Here is a 15,161-nt window from a genome sequence, read left to right on the forward strand (position 1 = left end):
AAGCTTTCGGCATTTCCCAAAGGGGAAGAGCCGGGTCGCACAACGCCCCAACACCAACTTTGTCCGTCGTTCTTATGATCCGGCGGAAGTTTTGGTAACCTCCGGGGCCGCTACTCTCCTGCGGTGTTCTGTGAGAGTAGTCATAACCTCTGTCCAGAGATATCCTTCGAGCTCATCGAGGTAAAGCTGTTCGGTCATCCAATCCATGCCAAATCAAAAGCCAAACGAAGATGGATTCGCCAATCAGTTCCCTTCATGACGAAAAGCTCGGCTTCATGGCTGTGCCCTTAATTCAAAGGCCTGCCACTGGCTGGATGCTCAAAAACGACTTGCTTGCGTACGGGGGTGTTTTGGTATGTGAATTGACAGCTGACGAAGGATAACACAGGGATTTTCGGGGCTAACGTTGGGTACAGGCTATTGTTTGCCCGCTTTTGCTAGCTCTCTACAACTATTACTTCCATCCCATAGCACATGTCAGAGGCCCTTTCATTGCATCCATATCTCCAGTGAGTTCTGAATGGTTATCCTTAGGGTGGCATCATTCCTCGTGCTCAACAAAAAGTATAGATCTGGCTCATTCGGTCAGTATCAGGACATCGACTGAACAATGATATTGAGCGAGTCCACGCAAAGTATGGTCAGTTTCATAGCCAAAACCGCCCAAGGTCTTGCTCTCGAGTTGACTCTGACCTGTAACACAAAGGACCCGTTGTTCGAATTGGCCCCAACGAATTGTCGTTCGCAACCGAAGAGGCCCTCAAGACGATCCACAATCCCGGGCCGGACAGCGGCCACTTCACGAAGCAGGGAACCATCGAGTCGCTTCTCGCAAAACTCATTTGGGCCGCGCCGAACCTACTCACGACCACGGATAAGACGGCCCACAAACGGCTCAGAACTGCGTTACAGCCTGCCTTTACGGCTAAGGCGCTGATGGAGCAGGAAGACATCGTCCAGCACCACGTCAACAGGGCTGTCGAGAGCTTAGGCGCAGAACTGACCGACAAAACGGCCGTTAGCATCAGCGATCATGTCGGTAAAATGATCTGGAGTATTGTTGGTGACCTGTCGTTTGGAGAGCCGCTATTGCATGACCAGATGAGTACGGCAAGCCGCATTACCGGGTTCCCCGTGCATGAGCTGACAGACGGATACAGGCACGTATGAGAAGATGAAGTACACCTATGGCAAAGGGGCGCCTCTGTTGGAGCTGTTCCAGTTCTTGACCGAAATTCCGATCTTTGGCCGGCTTGCGAAGCTGCCGGTCATGACCGTGCCGCACGTGTTTCGAGTCCCAAAGAACTTTCTTTTGATGAACCAGCTCAGAGGGTGAGTGAAAATTTCAACTCTACGACCGCTGGCACTTTAACATATCGTGGAAGATGCATCGAACGACAAGGTGGGCGGAAGGACTTCCTCACCGCCATCCTCTCCGCAAAGGAGTCAGCAGGCCTGACCCAAGCTGAAATCCTGAGCAACTCGGCTCTCTTCGCGTAAGAAGACATCGATCCCCTGCCGTCTCAAAATGTCCTAATGAACCCTAATCTGCAACAGTATGGTTGGTTATGACACCTCCGCCACGACTCTGTCCGCCGTGTTCTACCACGTGCTTCGGGGACCCGACCACTACAGACGGATCCAGAAAGAGGTCCGTGGTGCTTACTCGTCGGTCTCGGATATCACGGCGCAGAGCGTGCTGCGTCTCTCGTACTTGAACGCGTGCGTCCAGGAGACGCTCCGCCTCACGCCGCCCATCAACGGGCGCGGGTCGCACCGCATCTCCCCGGGCGCCACGATCGACGGGCTCTACGTGCCCAAGGGCGTCAACGTGTCGGCCGACATCTGGACGATCCAGCGCAGGCCCGAGTACTGGGCACTCGCGGACAAGTTCAGACCCGACCGGTGGACTGACAACGGCCCGGGGACCGTGTTCGAGCACGACGTTCGGACGAGCTACCGACCCTTCCTGGTGGGACCGCGGGTGTGCATTGGTCGCGAGATGGCGCTGCAATCCATCCGTCTGACCGTGGCCAAGATCGCTTTCGTCTACGACCTGGAGATGGCGAACAGGGACACTTTCGTGTGGGAGAGGGACGCCGGGAACGATTATGTCTGGCACGACTACAATGTTCTGGTGAGGAAGGCTACCTGATTTGGCGCAAATGGGCCTAGAGACGTTTTGGCTCTTTGAAAGACTCGGAAGATATAGCATCTCATGACTGATGCATCCTAGCTGAAACGGTGAGAATAGGGCCGGAGAGGAAGAAATAGAACAGCAACATCGAGCGAGACTCTTCCGCTTCGAGTTCAAACTGAGAGCTCTCATCGAGGTATTGATCATGACATAGCATTACTTAAGGAAGACGGTAGGCACCCAATCTACAGAGAGAAATCCTTGAGCCCTCTCGTGGTGGCATCGATGCCAAGCTCCTCCTTCTCGTCCGGCCCGAGCAGGCCCAAAGCCTCACGGCGGGTCGGCGCTTCGGAGTCAAAGTATGGCTTTTCGGCCAGGGACGTCACGCGCGTGCCGTGGCGCGGATGGTTTCCCTCGTAGTCCCAGCTTGCGTTGTGGATAGTAATCCTGCATCGCGTCAGTCCGGAGTGTCACTACCAGATCAGATCAGATCGTGATTTGAACCAACCTGTTATCCCAGAGGGCGCTGGTGTTGGGGGTCCACTTGAAGCGGACCTGGATGTCGACGTTCTTCTCGTATACGTCAAAGAGGTAGTTGAGGATCGCGTCGCTCTCCGCCTTGTCGAGGCCGATGATCTGCGTCGTGAAGAGGCGGTTGACGTAGAGGGACTTCCAGCCCGTGGCCGGGTGCACCCGGACGAGGGGGTGAGCCCGCTCGATGTGCTTGGGCCCGGCCTCGGGGTCGTTCCGGTCGAGGTATGTGTGGGCGGACCTGTAGACGGCGTATTTTCCGTCGATGATCTTGCGGAAGTCCGGGGACAGCTTCTCGTAGGCGGAGTAGCCGCTGGCCCAGAGGGTGTCGCCGCCGATAGGCGGGACGGCGTCGTTGTGCAGGTGGGTGATGCCGGAGGGCTGGCGCTCGTGGACCAGATCCGTTTGCCACCTGGAAGCCCCGCCGGGGTTGCGGAAGTTGGCCTTTCTCTCGGTGGCCATCAGCGCGGGCCAGATGACCGTGACGCCGAGAACGCCGGGGACCTGCGGGACTTGAGGCTACCGGGGGGGGCTGTTATTAGTATCCGGCCCCCCTGATCAGACGCCGGAAAAAGCAAGACTTACGTGGACCTCGACTTCTCCGTACCAGTCACCCAGCTCTTTCTGCTGCTGCGGAGACAGATCCTGGTCCCTGAAGAAGACGACGCTGCGCTCGGCGATCAACAGGGCAAGCTCATCCTTCTGCTCTGGGGTGAGGTCCTTCAGCTGCAGGCCCTCGATTTCCGTGCCGATGTGGGCCGTCAGGTTGGTGACCTTGGTCGCGGCGCCGAGCAGGTTCTTCTTGGACTTGTCCGCCCTCGAGCCGGCGTCGACGTACTCGCGCTCCTTGTTGCGAATCTTGTACGCGTCGTCCAGGTACAGCGGCCGCGAGGGGCGGTAAGGGTACCCGTTGGACAGGTCGACTCCGGCCTTGACCAATCTCGCCTTTGTGGCTTCGGGGAGCCCGAGGGTGTCCTTCCGTGGCTCCGCCACGTCAGTGATGGATGGGTCGATGGGAGCGGGAACCATGGTTTTCGATCTCGGAGGAGCTGGTGGGGGGCTCTGATGGAGTAAATTGGACCAGATTGTTGGCCTATGGACGTTGTGGGTTGGGGTTGAGCTATAGTGACAATGTCTCGATCTACAAGTTCCGTCTAGAAACTGGACGCAGACAGCCTCTTTTATGTCTTGAAATGCAACTCCTCTGATTTGACACGACGGTGGTCATCCCGTCCCCGTGGATTCGTCAACGTGATCATGCTCACCAAGAAAATAGCGATTACCAATAATCGCGGGGTCAAACTGCCCATCTGGAGGGAACTATCTATGGTTTCATATGCATCGAGGGTGACGAATCTAGGAACACGGGCGCATCATCGAACCAGGCGGTCCGCGGGATGTCGGGGACGCGCTCGCCAAACAAAAGTCGCGGGCAGCACGCGATCGAGACCAAGGCTGCCTTGTCCTTCAGATTGGTCTCTAGCCAAAGGTGATGGAGGGTTTAATCAGCCGGCCGTTGGACAGCATCATTGTTGGTCTCTTGGCCGAAAGCCCCCCCCCCCTCCCCGCGCGTTCGCGGATCCGGGGGGCCGTCGGTGCATCACGACTCACGGGTGGGGTTGCGCGATACAAGGGCCCGATTGTGTGCTCGACGACGAAACCACGGAGCCCAATCCCGTTTGAGAGATCATCCTCGCGATAAAGCATGGTTCGAGCTAGACCGGTGCGGAGAGAGGCATTATTGGGAGGGAATGGTGGGGGAAGCCGTCAGCCTGCAGATATCTTGACTCCGACTTCTCCTCTTTCGATGCTCCAGCTCGTGGGTGTGTGTGTGTGTGTGTGTGTGAGTGCTGCCTCCGTGGAAGCCGTAGATTAGTGAGTAGCAGTATGACTGTTGTCGTCGTTTGCCAAGCTTCCAAGACTGGTTAACTCTGGCAGAACAGCGGTTCATGTTCGGCCACTGTACTTGGCGTTTGCAAGAGTTGCAAAGGGCACCAAGCTCATGCCCAGACTACTTGGCGTGAATTGGCTTCGGATCGTGCCGTAGAGCCGCAACGAACATTCGATGCACACCCGTCGCAGTAACTACAGATATGTGAGAACATGTTGTCGGATGTTGTCCGTCGGGAGGGCGACAGACGCGCGCCTGTGTCTGCAGCACGCCATTGTATCCAGAAACCTCGTCAGCGACATGTCCAGTTTTCCCCCCCTCGTTGCCTCTGCAAGAAGTCCGATGTTGGTCCGATGGACCCTGGACAAGGATGAAAAGATTGGGAAAAAAAGATTGGGAAAAAAAAGCGCAGATGGCTTGTATAAAGCTCTATGGCTGCTCAGGTGAAATGTGAGCTTTTTGAGAGTTTTGATGCGATCCAGGTGCGCTGTCGCATTCTTCTCATCAGACATCAATTCGACTTTTGGAATCCCAGCCTAGCTTGGCCTTTCACAATGGGAGCCCCCGAGATCGAGAAGACCGCGGTCGCCGACTCGCCTCGGAGCAAGTCGCCGACTTCTGTCGGGGCCAAGGAGTCGCAACCCGCCGTCACCGAGCTCTTGCAAGAAGAGCCGAAGCTCACATGGAGGTCATACGTCTGGGACACGCTGGACAAGTCTCCAGAAGAGCGGAAGTTCATGTTCAAACTCGACGCCGTCATCCTCACCTTTGCGAGTCTGGGATACTTTATCAAGTAGGTTGGCTGATAAACCACCCACAACACGCGGTGAGCGCCGAGGAGTCTCCATACTGACCTATTGTCCCAAAGGAACCTAGACCAGATCAACATTAACAACGCCTTTGTGTCCGGCATGAAGGAAGACATGAAGCTCTTCGGCAACGAGCTGAACTACATGCAAGCATGCTGGACTGTCGGATACGTCATTGGAGAGATTCCCAGGCAAGCAAGCCTCTTCTTCTAGAGAGCCTCGAGACGCAATGCTGACTTTATCACCTGCAGTAACATCCTTCTCACTCGTGTCCGACCCTCCATCTGGATCCCCGCCTGCGAATGCACCTGGGCCATCCTCACCATCCTCATGATCAAATGCACCAACGTCACCCAGCTCTACGTCCTCCGATTCTTTATCGGCCTTGCCGAAAGCACCTTTTATCCCGGTATGCAGTACATCATCGGGTGTTGGTACCGCAAGGACGAGCTCGCCAAGAGGTCCTGCATCTTCCACTCCAGCGGCTCCATCGGCTCCATGTTCTCTGGATACCTGATGGCGGCCGTGTATAACCTCGGCGGCGTCCACGGATGGAAAGGATGGCAGTGGCTGTTCATCGTAGACACGGTCATCTCGCTGCCCATCGCCATCGCCGGCTTCTTCTTCCTCCCGGACGTGCCGGAAATCACAAAGGCGTGGTGGTTGACCAAGGACGACGTGGCGCTCGCGCAGAAACGCATGCAGCTCGAGGGACGCGCCAACCGGCAGCCGTACACCAAATCGAAGATCAAAAAGATCCTGACGAGCTGGCACATCTACGCGCTGACGATGCTGTACATCTTCTTCAACAACGGATGCGGCATCATGAGCCAGCCCGCGTTCCAGCTGTGGCTCAAGGGCGAAGGCTACAGCGTCAAGGACTACAACACCTACCCCACAATCACGTCTGCCATCACCGTCGTCACGACGTGGATCTACGCCTGGTCCTCCGACTCTGTTTTCAAGGGCGAGCGGTGGCCGCCGATCGTCTTTTCCGGCGTGCTCAACGTCGTCATCTACTCGAGCCTGGCGGCATGGGCGATCCCCGACGCGTGGAAATGGGGCTGCTTCCTGCTCGTCGGCTTCGGCGGCGGCATCAGCGGGTTGACGTTCGCCTGGGCCCACGAGATCTGCAAGGACGACAACGAGGAGCGGGCCATCGTGACGGGCTCGATGAACCAGATGGCCTACGTCATCCAGGCCTGGTTGCCGCTCATCATCTGGCAGCAGGTGGAGGCGCCCCGGTATCCCAAGGGGTATATCACCATGATCTTCTTCGCGGTTGGCATGGCGGGGACGTCTCTGCTGATCAAGTATCTGCACCGCCGTGAGTTGGGGAAGAAGGCATTGGGAGTTGCGGCTTAGGACACTGGACATGAACGCGCTTTTTTCGTCGGCCTCTAATAGTCATTGTTGCTTCTGGACACACGAGAGGCGCAATCACTGGACACTAGAATTGGTCAGCAACTATCTAAATGACACCGAGAGTAAAAGTTTATAACAGGACTGTACTCACTGTTGACACACTCAAACAAGATGAGATCATGATGGTCGTGCAGCTATACTATTGTGCTTGTTCAACATGCAGACAGAGAGAGACCTATTGCCCTCGTGATCATGGACAATACCATTTGGATCAATGATGACCAATTCCACTAAGAGTTCCAATTTTCTAACCTGTATAGTAAGAAGAGAGGAAGTCTTTACGGTTGAAACCACCGAATACACACGAGGATACTGAGCATATGGACATGGACATATGCTGTATTGGACAGCACTCATGTCATACTCTGCCCCTACACACGCAGTAGCACACTCACTTATTTCTCGAGCTCCTCCAGGAAGAAAGCCTGAATTACTCGGAGACGTCGACCGCGTCCAGCTCCCGGTAAAGCTCCCGTTTGACCTCGTCGCTCGCCCACGACATGTCCACCCCGTTCCTCGCCAGCGCCACCATGTCCGCCTTGGTAAACCGGCAGTACGTGTACGCCTTCTGCATGTTGCCGTTCACCCACACGTCGTGCATGTACACTGGGTCGTCGCTGTTGATGCAGAACTTGACGCCTCTGTCCCACAGCGCCCGGATCTTGGGGAACAGCACCTCGGTCGGCGTGCGCCGGTGGTACGCGTGCGGGCACAGCGTCAGCCCGATGCCTCGGTCCAACAGGCCGCGCAGCAGGTCCTCGCTGTCCGCCGCGTCCAGGCCGTGGTCGATCCGCTCGGCGCCCTGCCTCCCGCAGACCTCGAAGATGGCCTCGCGGACGTGCTCGTGGGTGTCCTTCTGCCCGAAGTCGCAGTGCATCGTCACGTGCAAGCCGTCCGCCTTGGCCCTGCGGAACCCGGCCTCGAAGAGCATCGGCGGCCTCTCGAAGGCGTTGCTCGCGAGCCCGACGGCGTGGAAGAGGCCCTTTCCGCCCTCGACGGTGCCGGCGGCCCACGGCCTCGCCGTCTCGTACGCCGCCAGCCCGTCCTCGAGGCTCTCGTCGCGGATGAAGCAGAAGATCCAGTTGGACCGGACGCCGTGCCGCGCGGCGCCCTCGCGCTGGGCCCTCAGGTAGCCGTTGAGCACGTCCTCGGCGGGCACGCCGCGGCGCGTGTGCGCCTGGATGTCGAAGAAGGGCTCGACGTAGCGGACGTTCATCTCTGCGCAGCGGCGGAGGTAGTCCATGGACATTTCGTAAAAGTCATCCTCGGTCTTGAGGACCTCGCAGCCGGCGAAGTAGGCCTCGAGGAAGGTCGGGATTCCGGGCACGCGGCCGTTGATCTCCGGGCGGTGGTTGAAGAAGACGTTGTAGGACTCCAGCAACGCCTCGTAGGTGTCGTACTGCAGGGGCACGTTGTTGCGCTTGGCGAGCTTCCACCGGAGGGCCGGGAGGAGGGTGCCCTCGATGTGGATGTGCAGCTCGACCTTGGGGAGGGCAGCGATGAAGGGGGAGATTTCTAGGCCGTTCATGGCGGATTGTTCCTGGTTGCAGATTCCTAGTCGAGGGCTTTCCGAATAGGTGAGAAGCGGTCCTATGATAATGGGCCAATCAATCAATATCTTGAGATAAGTCAACGCATTGGCTTTGAGATTAGTATGTCTTCATTGTCGCCCTGCGTGAAGCGATATCTCGCTGGTCTCGAGCTAGGGCGTTTTTTCGCAAAGCCCCGCCGTCTCGGACAACAGCCGACAGTCCAAGGACTTGTATCGGCGAGAAACGTATCGAGTTTTGGTGTTGGTATCTCAGTTAGTTGCGGAATCATCACTAGTTAGTTACTCAGACCTGGAACGGGGTTGGGAGGCCGATGTTCGCAGCAATGTGGGGTAACAGGATTCGATAAGAGCAACACTAAGCAGGGTTTAGACTTTTTTCTGTTGTCTTTTTTTCAGTGGAATTCTTTTGCATGAGTAGCCAACCATGATTGTCTGGCATCTTCACACGTGAATCGTTTCCCACGGCCTAATTAACGGCTCAGACGCTCAACGGGAAACTGTCCATTCACATCTCGTCCAGCCATCTCAGATCCTGTGTTCGCTTTCCACCAGACCGGTCTCTTCCGATCACTCTCTCCACATAGGTCTTTGTGCGGCGTTCCTGACTGGCGGAGTACCGTCGCATCCTGTCGGTTCGGATATTCGCCGACAGGACGAGAGAGGAGGGAGAGAGCCTAGAGGTGGGACGACATCCCCAGAGCTCAGGGTAACACCGTCTATTCAGCGGAGTCTAGCGGCCGCTGACCGGTCGGGCCCCTCTTCTTAGTTCATCGTCTCCGCGACCGTCTGTCTGCTTATCTCCCTTGCCCGTTGTCCGTCCCATCGAGCCGTCGGCGCACCCTTCGGTTCGCGGTGGTTGGAAAGGCAGGCGGGGGGAGCCAAACGCGTCGTTTTGGTCGGCCAAGATCGGCAGAGATAAGCATCTTGAACTGGTTTTTTTTTTTCTCTCGCCCCCTTTCTCTCCGTTTGCTCCCGTTCGCCGCGGAGAGTCGTACCAGCCCCTCCCCGCCGTGGGGTCTGCGTAGAATGGCAGCCCTCTTCAAAAGGGCGACCACCCGGTGGCGGTCCCGGCACGCGACTCTCTTGGAGCCCGTAACGAACCCGGGCTCTCTCGCAGACCATCTCGACGACAACGGTGAAGGGCAGAGCTTGATCGCCAACATGGAATCATCATCCGACGCCCAGCAGCACCCTCCCGCCGAGGTGCGGGATGGGGAGCGGCAGCACATTGACAGCGGCATGGCCAAGAAGATTGTCCGCAAGATCGACCGCAACATCATCCCGCTGCTCTTCATCACGTACATGTTCAACTTCATGGACAAGACCATCCTGTCGAGCGCGTCCGTGTTTGGTCTCAGGAATGACACGGTAAGTTGTTTCTCCGTGCTTTACAGGCAGCACTACCGAACCTACACTACTGTCCGATCATCGACGTCGTTCTGGTTCATGATTACTGACGACGGCGCACAGAACCTCAAGGGCCAGAACTACAGCTGGGTGTCGAGCATCTTCTACTTTGGCTACTTCGCCTGGACGTACCCAACCTCCATCCTCATCGCGCGGCTGCCCGTCGCCAAGTACATGACGGCCAACACCTTCTTTTGGGGCGCCGTCGTCGCCCTCACGGCCGCCTGCCGCAACTACGGCGGCCTTCTCACCGTGCGCTTCCTTCTCGGCATCGCCGAGGCCACCATCACGCCGGCCTTCATGTTCCTCACCTCGACCTGGTACACCCGCGACGAGATCCCGACCCGCACCGGCATCTGGTTCGCCGGGAACAGCGTCGGCGGCCTCGTCGCATCCTTCGTCGCCTTCGGCTTCGGCCACATCTCCAACGACGACAAGGTCGGCCCCTGGCGCTGGATGTACATCGTCCTCGGCGTCCTGACCTTCGTCTGGGCCTTTGTCCTCTGGATCTGGCTGCCCGACACCATCTCCAAGGCGCGCTTCCTCACGGCCGACGAGCGCCGCTACGCCGCCGACCGCGTCGTCGTCGCCGGCACCGGCTCGACGGAGAAGACGGCCTGGAAGTGGGACCAGGTCAAGGAGTGCTTCGTCGACCCCAAGACCTGGTTCATCTTCGGCCTCGAGATCATCACGCAGATTCCCAACGGCGGCACCCAGAACTTCGCCAACCTCGTCATCAAGTCGTTCGGCTTTACGAGCCTGCAGTCGACCCTCATCAACATCCCCTACTCGCTGCTCTCGGCCGGCATCATCGCCGGTACCGGCTGGCTCGCGGGTCGCTACCGCAAGATGAACTGCATCCTCATCGCCATCATCGTGCTGCCGTGCATCACCGGCGCCGCCATCATCTACTCCCGCGACAGCGTCAGCAGCGGCGTTCAGCTGTTCGCCTACTTCCTCCTGTCCCCCGGCCCGGCCGCCATGCCGCTCGCCATGTCGCTCGTCCAGGCCAACTACCGCGGCGTCACCAAGAAGATGACCATGTCGGCGCTGCTGTTCCTGGCCTACTGCGCCGGCAACATCGCCGGCCCCCAGTTCTTCAAGGCCGCCGAGGAGCCCCACTACAACACGGCCTTCCGCACCATCATGATCTGCTACGCGCTCGTCGTCGTCCTGGCGCTTGGCCTGAGGTTCTACCTGCAGTGGATGAACGCCAAGCGCACCAAGGAGGAGGGGTACGAGGGCAGCGCCGGAGGTGCGGGTGCTGTCGGTGGTGGCAAGGTGATGCAGGCGGACGGAAATGCCAATGACGTCGCGGATATGGTCGACCGGGTCGAGCTGCGGCCCGAAGACTATGAGGATGTGACCGATTGGAAGACTGCCGGCTTCAGGTATCGTCTTTGAAAGATTTTGCGTCGGCGGGTGATGTGGTATTTAGAGACGAAGCCGAGATGAGATGTCTAAAATTTGCTAGACTTCGAGATCGGTCGTTAGAGAGTAAAAGAGAGACGTCTCTGTCGCTGGAAGCGATGGAATGCGAGTCAATAGTCAGAATAATGAGTTCCGGGTGAGATGCTCCCAGGAGAGTAAGCAAAGCATCAACCGAAGCTTCCGTGGCGTCCTTCGTGTCATCCGCATACAAGGAACGGGATCGTGTGTCGGGCTTAGAATAGGAGGTCAGGCTTGATTCGGTGAAGATGCCATGTCGTAAGAGCCGCGACTCCTTAATCAAAATGAGCGGCAACGTGATGCTCGACCGCCGCCGCGTCTCCCTCAAAATCGCCGCAGACGGGACAGGTCACCACCTCGGACGTCGCGAGGGGCGCCGTCTCCTCTCTCTCCATGTCGCGAGCCGCAGCGGGCCTGGCTCGTCCTCCGTTCTTCTGCTTCGCCGGGCGGATATAGGCCTCGAGACCAACCTGCGACGGAGGCAGGCCAGCCTCAGCTTCTTGCCGACGACCCCGTTCGCGCTGCGGCGGTCGTCCGCCTCCAAAGTCAAGCGCTCCCGCGGCACTAGGTCCCGCAACTTCTTGCTCTGTGCCGGCCGAGGTCGTCTGCGTTCCAGCGTGGGATTGCACCCTTCCGACTCGTCCATCGGTGAGCCGCACTTTGATGCCGCGAGGATGATTGCCGCGGGTCAGAACATCCTGGACAGTTCCGGAGACGGTGCGGCCGGTGGGTTGGTCGGCCTTGAGAACGATGTTGACGCTCGCGCCGCGGACGACGGTGGCTATTGTAGGGACTCGGCTCATGACTGAAAGAAAGCCTTGCGTTGATGAAAGTTGTTTGTGTGTCACGTCATAAGGTGAGGATGAGCCCAGAAAACACCAACTGGGATATGGGGCCTGTGGCTATGACCCACTGACTCCATGAAAAGTCAGCCAGTTGGAGAAAGCCTGTCTATGCCAAAAAGAACCCCCCCCCCGGAAATTTCCAACGGCCTGGTGGCGCAATGGTGGCGCTTTCTTTTGGTTACCACCTACACACAATAGTCCTTCCCTGACATGTGTTTGTTAGTCTATGTGCGGCTCCCCCCGGGGTGTCTGTTGGTCTAGGTGGCTGGCCTTCGGGAGTTTTGATACAGTCGACAAATGTTGCCAGTCACGAAATTCCAAGCAGGCAAGTGCGTCAAGTACAATCTTTGATATATAGACTCTCTTTTTGAGCCAAAACATCAAGGCCTGATGGCCTAATGGCTAAGGCATCGCTTTCCGGTGGCGAAGATTCTGGGTTCGAGTCCCAGTTGGGTCGACTTTTTTTACCAAATGCACATCCATTCATTCTCTGCTGATTTTTGTTAGTGTTTTTAGCAGGGTTGTTTCATTCGGCGCTAGAGCCACGGCCCGCTGTGTGGGGCCGCCTGGCGCCGCCCGGCGTGGAGCAGCCGGGGGATGAGGAAGGAACGACCAATGCCTGTGCTAGCTGAGTTCTAGCATCGCATCAATAGCTGTTGAGCAGCTTGACTGAAAGCGATTACCCCTACAGTATACTGGGCTCGTGGTCGTAATTCAATTGTTCTACCCAGTAAATGGTGTCTTCGACGGCGATCAAGTGGCTGCCTGAAAAAGCTTCCCCAGCAACTAGTGAAAATCTGAAGCTTACATCCGGCCTCATCCTCCCAGTCTGGTTATGATCTGGCTGCCTCGGGCCAGGCAGTCACGAGTCTGATTCTGACCTCCCGTTCTTTCTCCCTGGAAGCTTCTTCTTTGTATTTCGTTTTCTCGACTGTTGTCCTTTCTGACTCTCACTTTGGCCACCTCCTCAGCGCATCCCTCTCCCGTGTGAGAAAGTACGGCCAAAGACTTTCAGAGCAGACTTTTGCGTTCATCGGGAGTACTGAATGCCTTTAATAGGCAGCGACGTATTCTAGGTATCTCTACTTCCCTCTCATTCGGCCTCTTGAACTGACTAGCTCATTGAAGCAGCCACCAGCTTTCCTCAGTTGTCAAGAGACGCCTTTTTATCCCACTCCAAGTTCCTCTCAACTCCGACTTCTTCGACGACCTCACATTCTTGTGTCGGGCTTTCCTCTGAACGACCGTGCTGCTTGTCACTCAGCTCATCCCGTCCGGCAAATCAAGTCAACCTCAACGGAGACCGGTCGGCGGTCATCGTGCTGCAACAAGAAGCAACAGGCCCAGCTCTCGGCACTCGATAGCAGCTTGACATAATGGCGCCAAATCACGCATACGCCATTGGAGAGGTCTGCTATAACATCTGGCTTGATGCTTTCGACGACGGTCTCCTGTCGAAGAAACCCCGTCCCAAGGGCCAGTTCCTGACTGTCTCTGAGTTCCTCGAGTACAAATGGACCGAAACGACTGGCGAAGTCAAGAAGACTTGGAAACAGCGCTCAGACAGCTGGCGTCTACCAACCTCACAAGAGCAGAACCTCGAGAAGTATCATAGTGATCATCATTGTGTCTGGGTCGGGTGGTTCCTTCCGGCACTATACATTGCATACAATGACCAACAAGATCAGGAGGTCTTGAAGGGGGAGTGTGTCAACACCTACGACGTGGAACCACTGAGTCGTGACAGTCGTCCTGCCATCAATAAAGCCTTCAAGGTTGTCTACAAGCCTGATTGCACTGGCAACAACAGGCTGTTTGCTCTCCACTCTCCAGATGAGAACGGTGTCTGCAAAGCAGTTTCTGTCCCTGGCGGCGCAGGCAACGTTCTATTCTTCTCGGAATGGAGGGACGATACGCAGACGGGATTCGCCACACGCCGGACCTCTTGGCTGCGGAAAATCGCGGAAGACTTCCTTGGTCGAACGTCGCGAGTGATAACCCAGAGCACTTTTACGCAGCGGCACACCGGTACAGAGCCTCAAAGTTTCGACGCGTGTAGAGCGAGTCAGTATACACCCCGGGCCAATGCAGACTACTCCCACAGTATCTGGGAATTGCCTGATTGGGATGATTCGAGCGAGGAATACCAACCTTCAGAGAATGAGGAAGAAGACGACGGAGAAGACGATGCCGAGACGAAGAAACAGGTCCTCGACGAACTTCTTTCTCTCGTTGAGAAGCCGCCAGGACACGCTCAGCCGCCAAAGCTCGTCCCTGTATCAGACACAATGATCCCGACACGCAAGTTTACCGCGATAAACATGCCTAGGGAGCCGTCTCAGGCTACTCTTGGTCGTTTTCAACGGCCCAAGACCACGGTACTGTTACCAGAAGTCACTGCTGAGAAAGCCGAGCATGAACATGAAATACCAGCCCAAATTTCTCAGAGAGCCTCGGCGGCCTCTGGGCATGCCAAGCTCTCGAAGTTTCAAGCGAAGAAACGACAAATGGCGCAATCCATGGACACCGAACCCTTTCCGAGCGCAAAGCGCAGCCGGCCTTTTCCGAAAGCCCCTGTGGTCACTGCAAAACAAAGTTTGAACGGGAAGGCCCTTGAGGCGGTTCACTCCGAGGCTAACAGCCGACGCGACAATGATGATGAGGTTCAGTTCCTCAGAGAGTCTCCTGTCTCTCGAGGTCGAAAGAGAACCAATCCCACGAGGGCACCCGCGGCACCCCCAAGCCACGAGAGCATCTCATATGTCATCGACTTCATGGCTGCCGGCAAGATGGCCAAGGTGGCGCGTCTCCCGGATGCCACTTCTCGGAGAGCCACGCTCAAGACATTCCGCAAGTACCTGCTGTCGACATCAGAAGCCGGTTCCGACGCGCTGGCTCACAACATTGCCGAGAACGAGGACGAGGTCACGCGCGTCATGCTTGCGGAGGCGCTTGTGGCAGAACTCGACGAGAAGCTATCTAAGACTTCCACTTCGCAGTCTTTCGCTGGATAGCTGAGTATGCAATTCCAGCCCCGTTACCTCGTTAATACTGATGGCGTGTAGTCTGATGAATCCAGGGCTATTACAGAGGTTTATCCGCATGTACGATTTGA

The 15,161-nt window shown here is 56.9% G+C and overlaps 9 protein-coding genes across 9 annotated transcripts; 6 read left to right on the forward strand and 3 right to left on the reverse strand.

The window, feature by feature from the left end:
* Positions 1-230: 230 nt before the first annotated feature.
* Positions 231-570, forward strand: CH63R_13921 (Cytochrome P450 3A19; the record flags this gene model as incomplete). The annotated part of the gene is made up of 3 exons (XM_018308895.1): positions 231-353; positions 417-509; positions 535-570. 3 exons carry the CDS (start codon positions 231-233, stop codon positions 568-570), a joined length of 252 nt encoding a protein of 83 aa, XP_018151213.1.
* A 40-nt stretch (positions 571-610) lies between these two features.
* CH63R_13922 (Benzoate 4-monooxygenase cytochrome P450) lies at positions 611-1,170 on the forward strand (the record flags this gene model as incomplete). Its single annotated transcript, XM_018308896.1, has 2 exons — positions 611-635; positions 707-1,170. 2 exons carry the CDS (start codon positions 611-613, stop codon positions 1,168-1,170), a joined length of 489 nt encoding a protein of 162 aa, XP_018151214.1.
* A 4-nt stretch (positions 1,171-1,174) lies between these two features.
* CH63R_13923 (Cytochrome P450 3A19) lies at positions 1,175-2,155 on the forward strand (the record flags this gene model as incomplete). Its single annotated transcript, XM_018308897.1, has 3 exons — positions 1,175-1,332; positions 1,386-1,496; positions 1,558-2,155. 3 exons carry the CDS (start codon positions 1,175-1,177, stop codon positions 2,153-2,155), a joined length of 867 nt encoding a protein of 288 aa, XP_018151215.1.
* A 227-nt stretch (positions 2,156-2,382) lies between these two features.
* On the reverse strand, positions 2,383-3,697 carry CH63R_13924 (TfdA family Taurine catabolism dioxygenase TauD; the record flags this gene model as incomplete). The annotated part of the gene is made up of 3 exons (XM_018308898.1): positions 2,383-2,584; positions 2,646-3,187; positions 3,254-3,697. 3 exons carry the CDS (start codon positions 3,695-3,697, stop codon positions 2,383-2,385), a joined length of 1,188 nt encoding a protein of 395 aa, XP_018151216.1.
* A 1,416-nt stretch (positions 3,698-5,113) lies between these two features.
* Positions 5,114-6,733, forward strand: CH63R_13925 (Major facilitator superfamily transporter; the record flags this gene model as incomplete). Its single annotated transcript, XM_018308899.1, has 3 exons — positions 5,114-5,352; positions 5,428-5,539; positions 5,582-6,733. 3 exons carry the CDS (start codon positions 5,114-5,116, stop codon positions 6,731-6,733), a joined length of 1,503 nt encoding a protein of 500 aa, XP_018151217.1.
* Positions 6,734-7,223: 490 nt separating this feature from the next.
* On the reverse strand, positions 7,224-8,321 carry CH63R_13926 (adenosine deaminase; the record flags this gene model as incomplete). The annotated part of the gene is made up of 1 exon (XM_018308900.1): positions 7,224-8,321. One exon carries the CDS (start codon positions 8,319-8,321, stop codon positions 7,224-7,226), a length of 1,098 nt encoding a protein of 365 aa, XP_018151218.1.
* A 1,050-nt stretch (positions 8,322-9,371) lies between these two features.
* On the forward strand, positions 9,372-11,156 carry CH63R_13927 (Major facilitator superfamily transporter; the record flags this gene model as incomplete). Its single annotated transcript, XM_018308901.1, has 1 exon — positions 9,372-11,156. One exon carries the CDS (start codon positions 9,372-9,374, stop codon positions 11,154-11,156), a length of 1,785 nt encoding a protein of 594 aa, XP_018151219.1.
* A 320-nt stretch (positions 11,157-11,476) lies between these two features.
* On the reverse strand, positions 11,477-12,004 carry CH63R_13928 (MFS multidrug transporter; the record flags this gene model as incomplete). The annotated part of the gene is made up of 1 exon (XM_018308902.1): positions 11,477-12,004. The coding sequence occupies one exon, from the start codon at positions 12,002-12,004 to the stop codon at positions 11,477-11,479; it is 528 nt and encodes a 175-aa protein (XP_018151220.1).
* Positions 12,005-13,422: 1,418 nt separating this feature from the next.
* Positions 13,423-15,060, forward strand: CH63R_13929 (uncharacterized protein; the record flags this gene model as incomplete). Its single annotated transcript, XM_018308903.1, has 1 exon — positions 13,423-15,060. The coding sequence occupies one exon, from the start codon at positions 13,423-13,425 to the stop codon at positions 15,058-15,060; it is 1,638 nt and encodes a 545-aa protein (XP_018151221.1).
* Positions 15,061-15,161: the final 101 nt, after the last annotated feature.

The sequence above is a fragment of the Colletotrichum higginsianum genome, chromosome 10 (assembly GCF_001672515.1).
Source record: "Colletotrichum higginsianum IMI 349063 chromosome 10, whole genome shotgun sequence".
Taxonomy (NCBI): Eukaryota; Fungi; Ascomycota; class Sordariomycetes; order Glomerellales; family Glomerellaceae; genus Colletotrichum; species Colletotrichum higginsianum.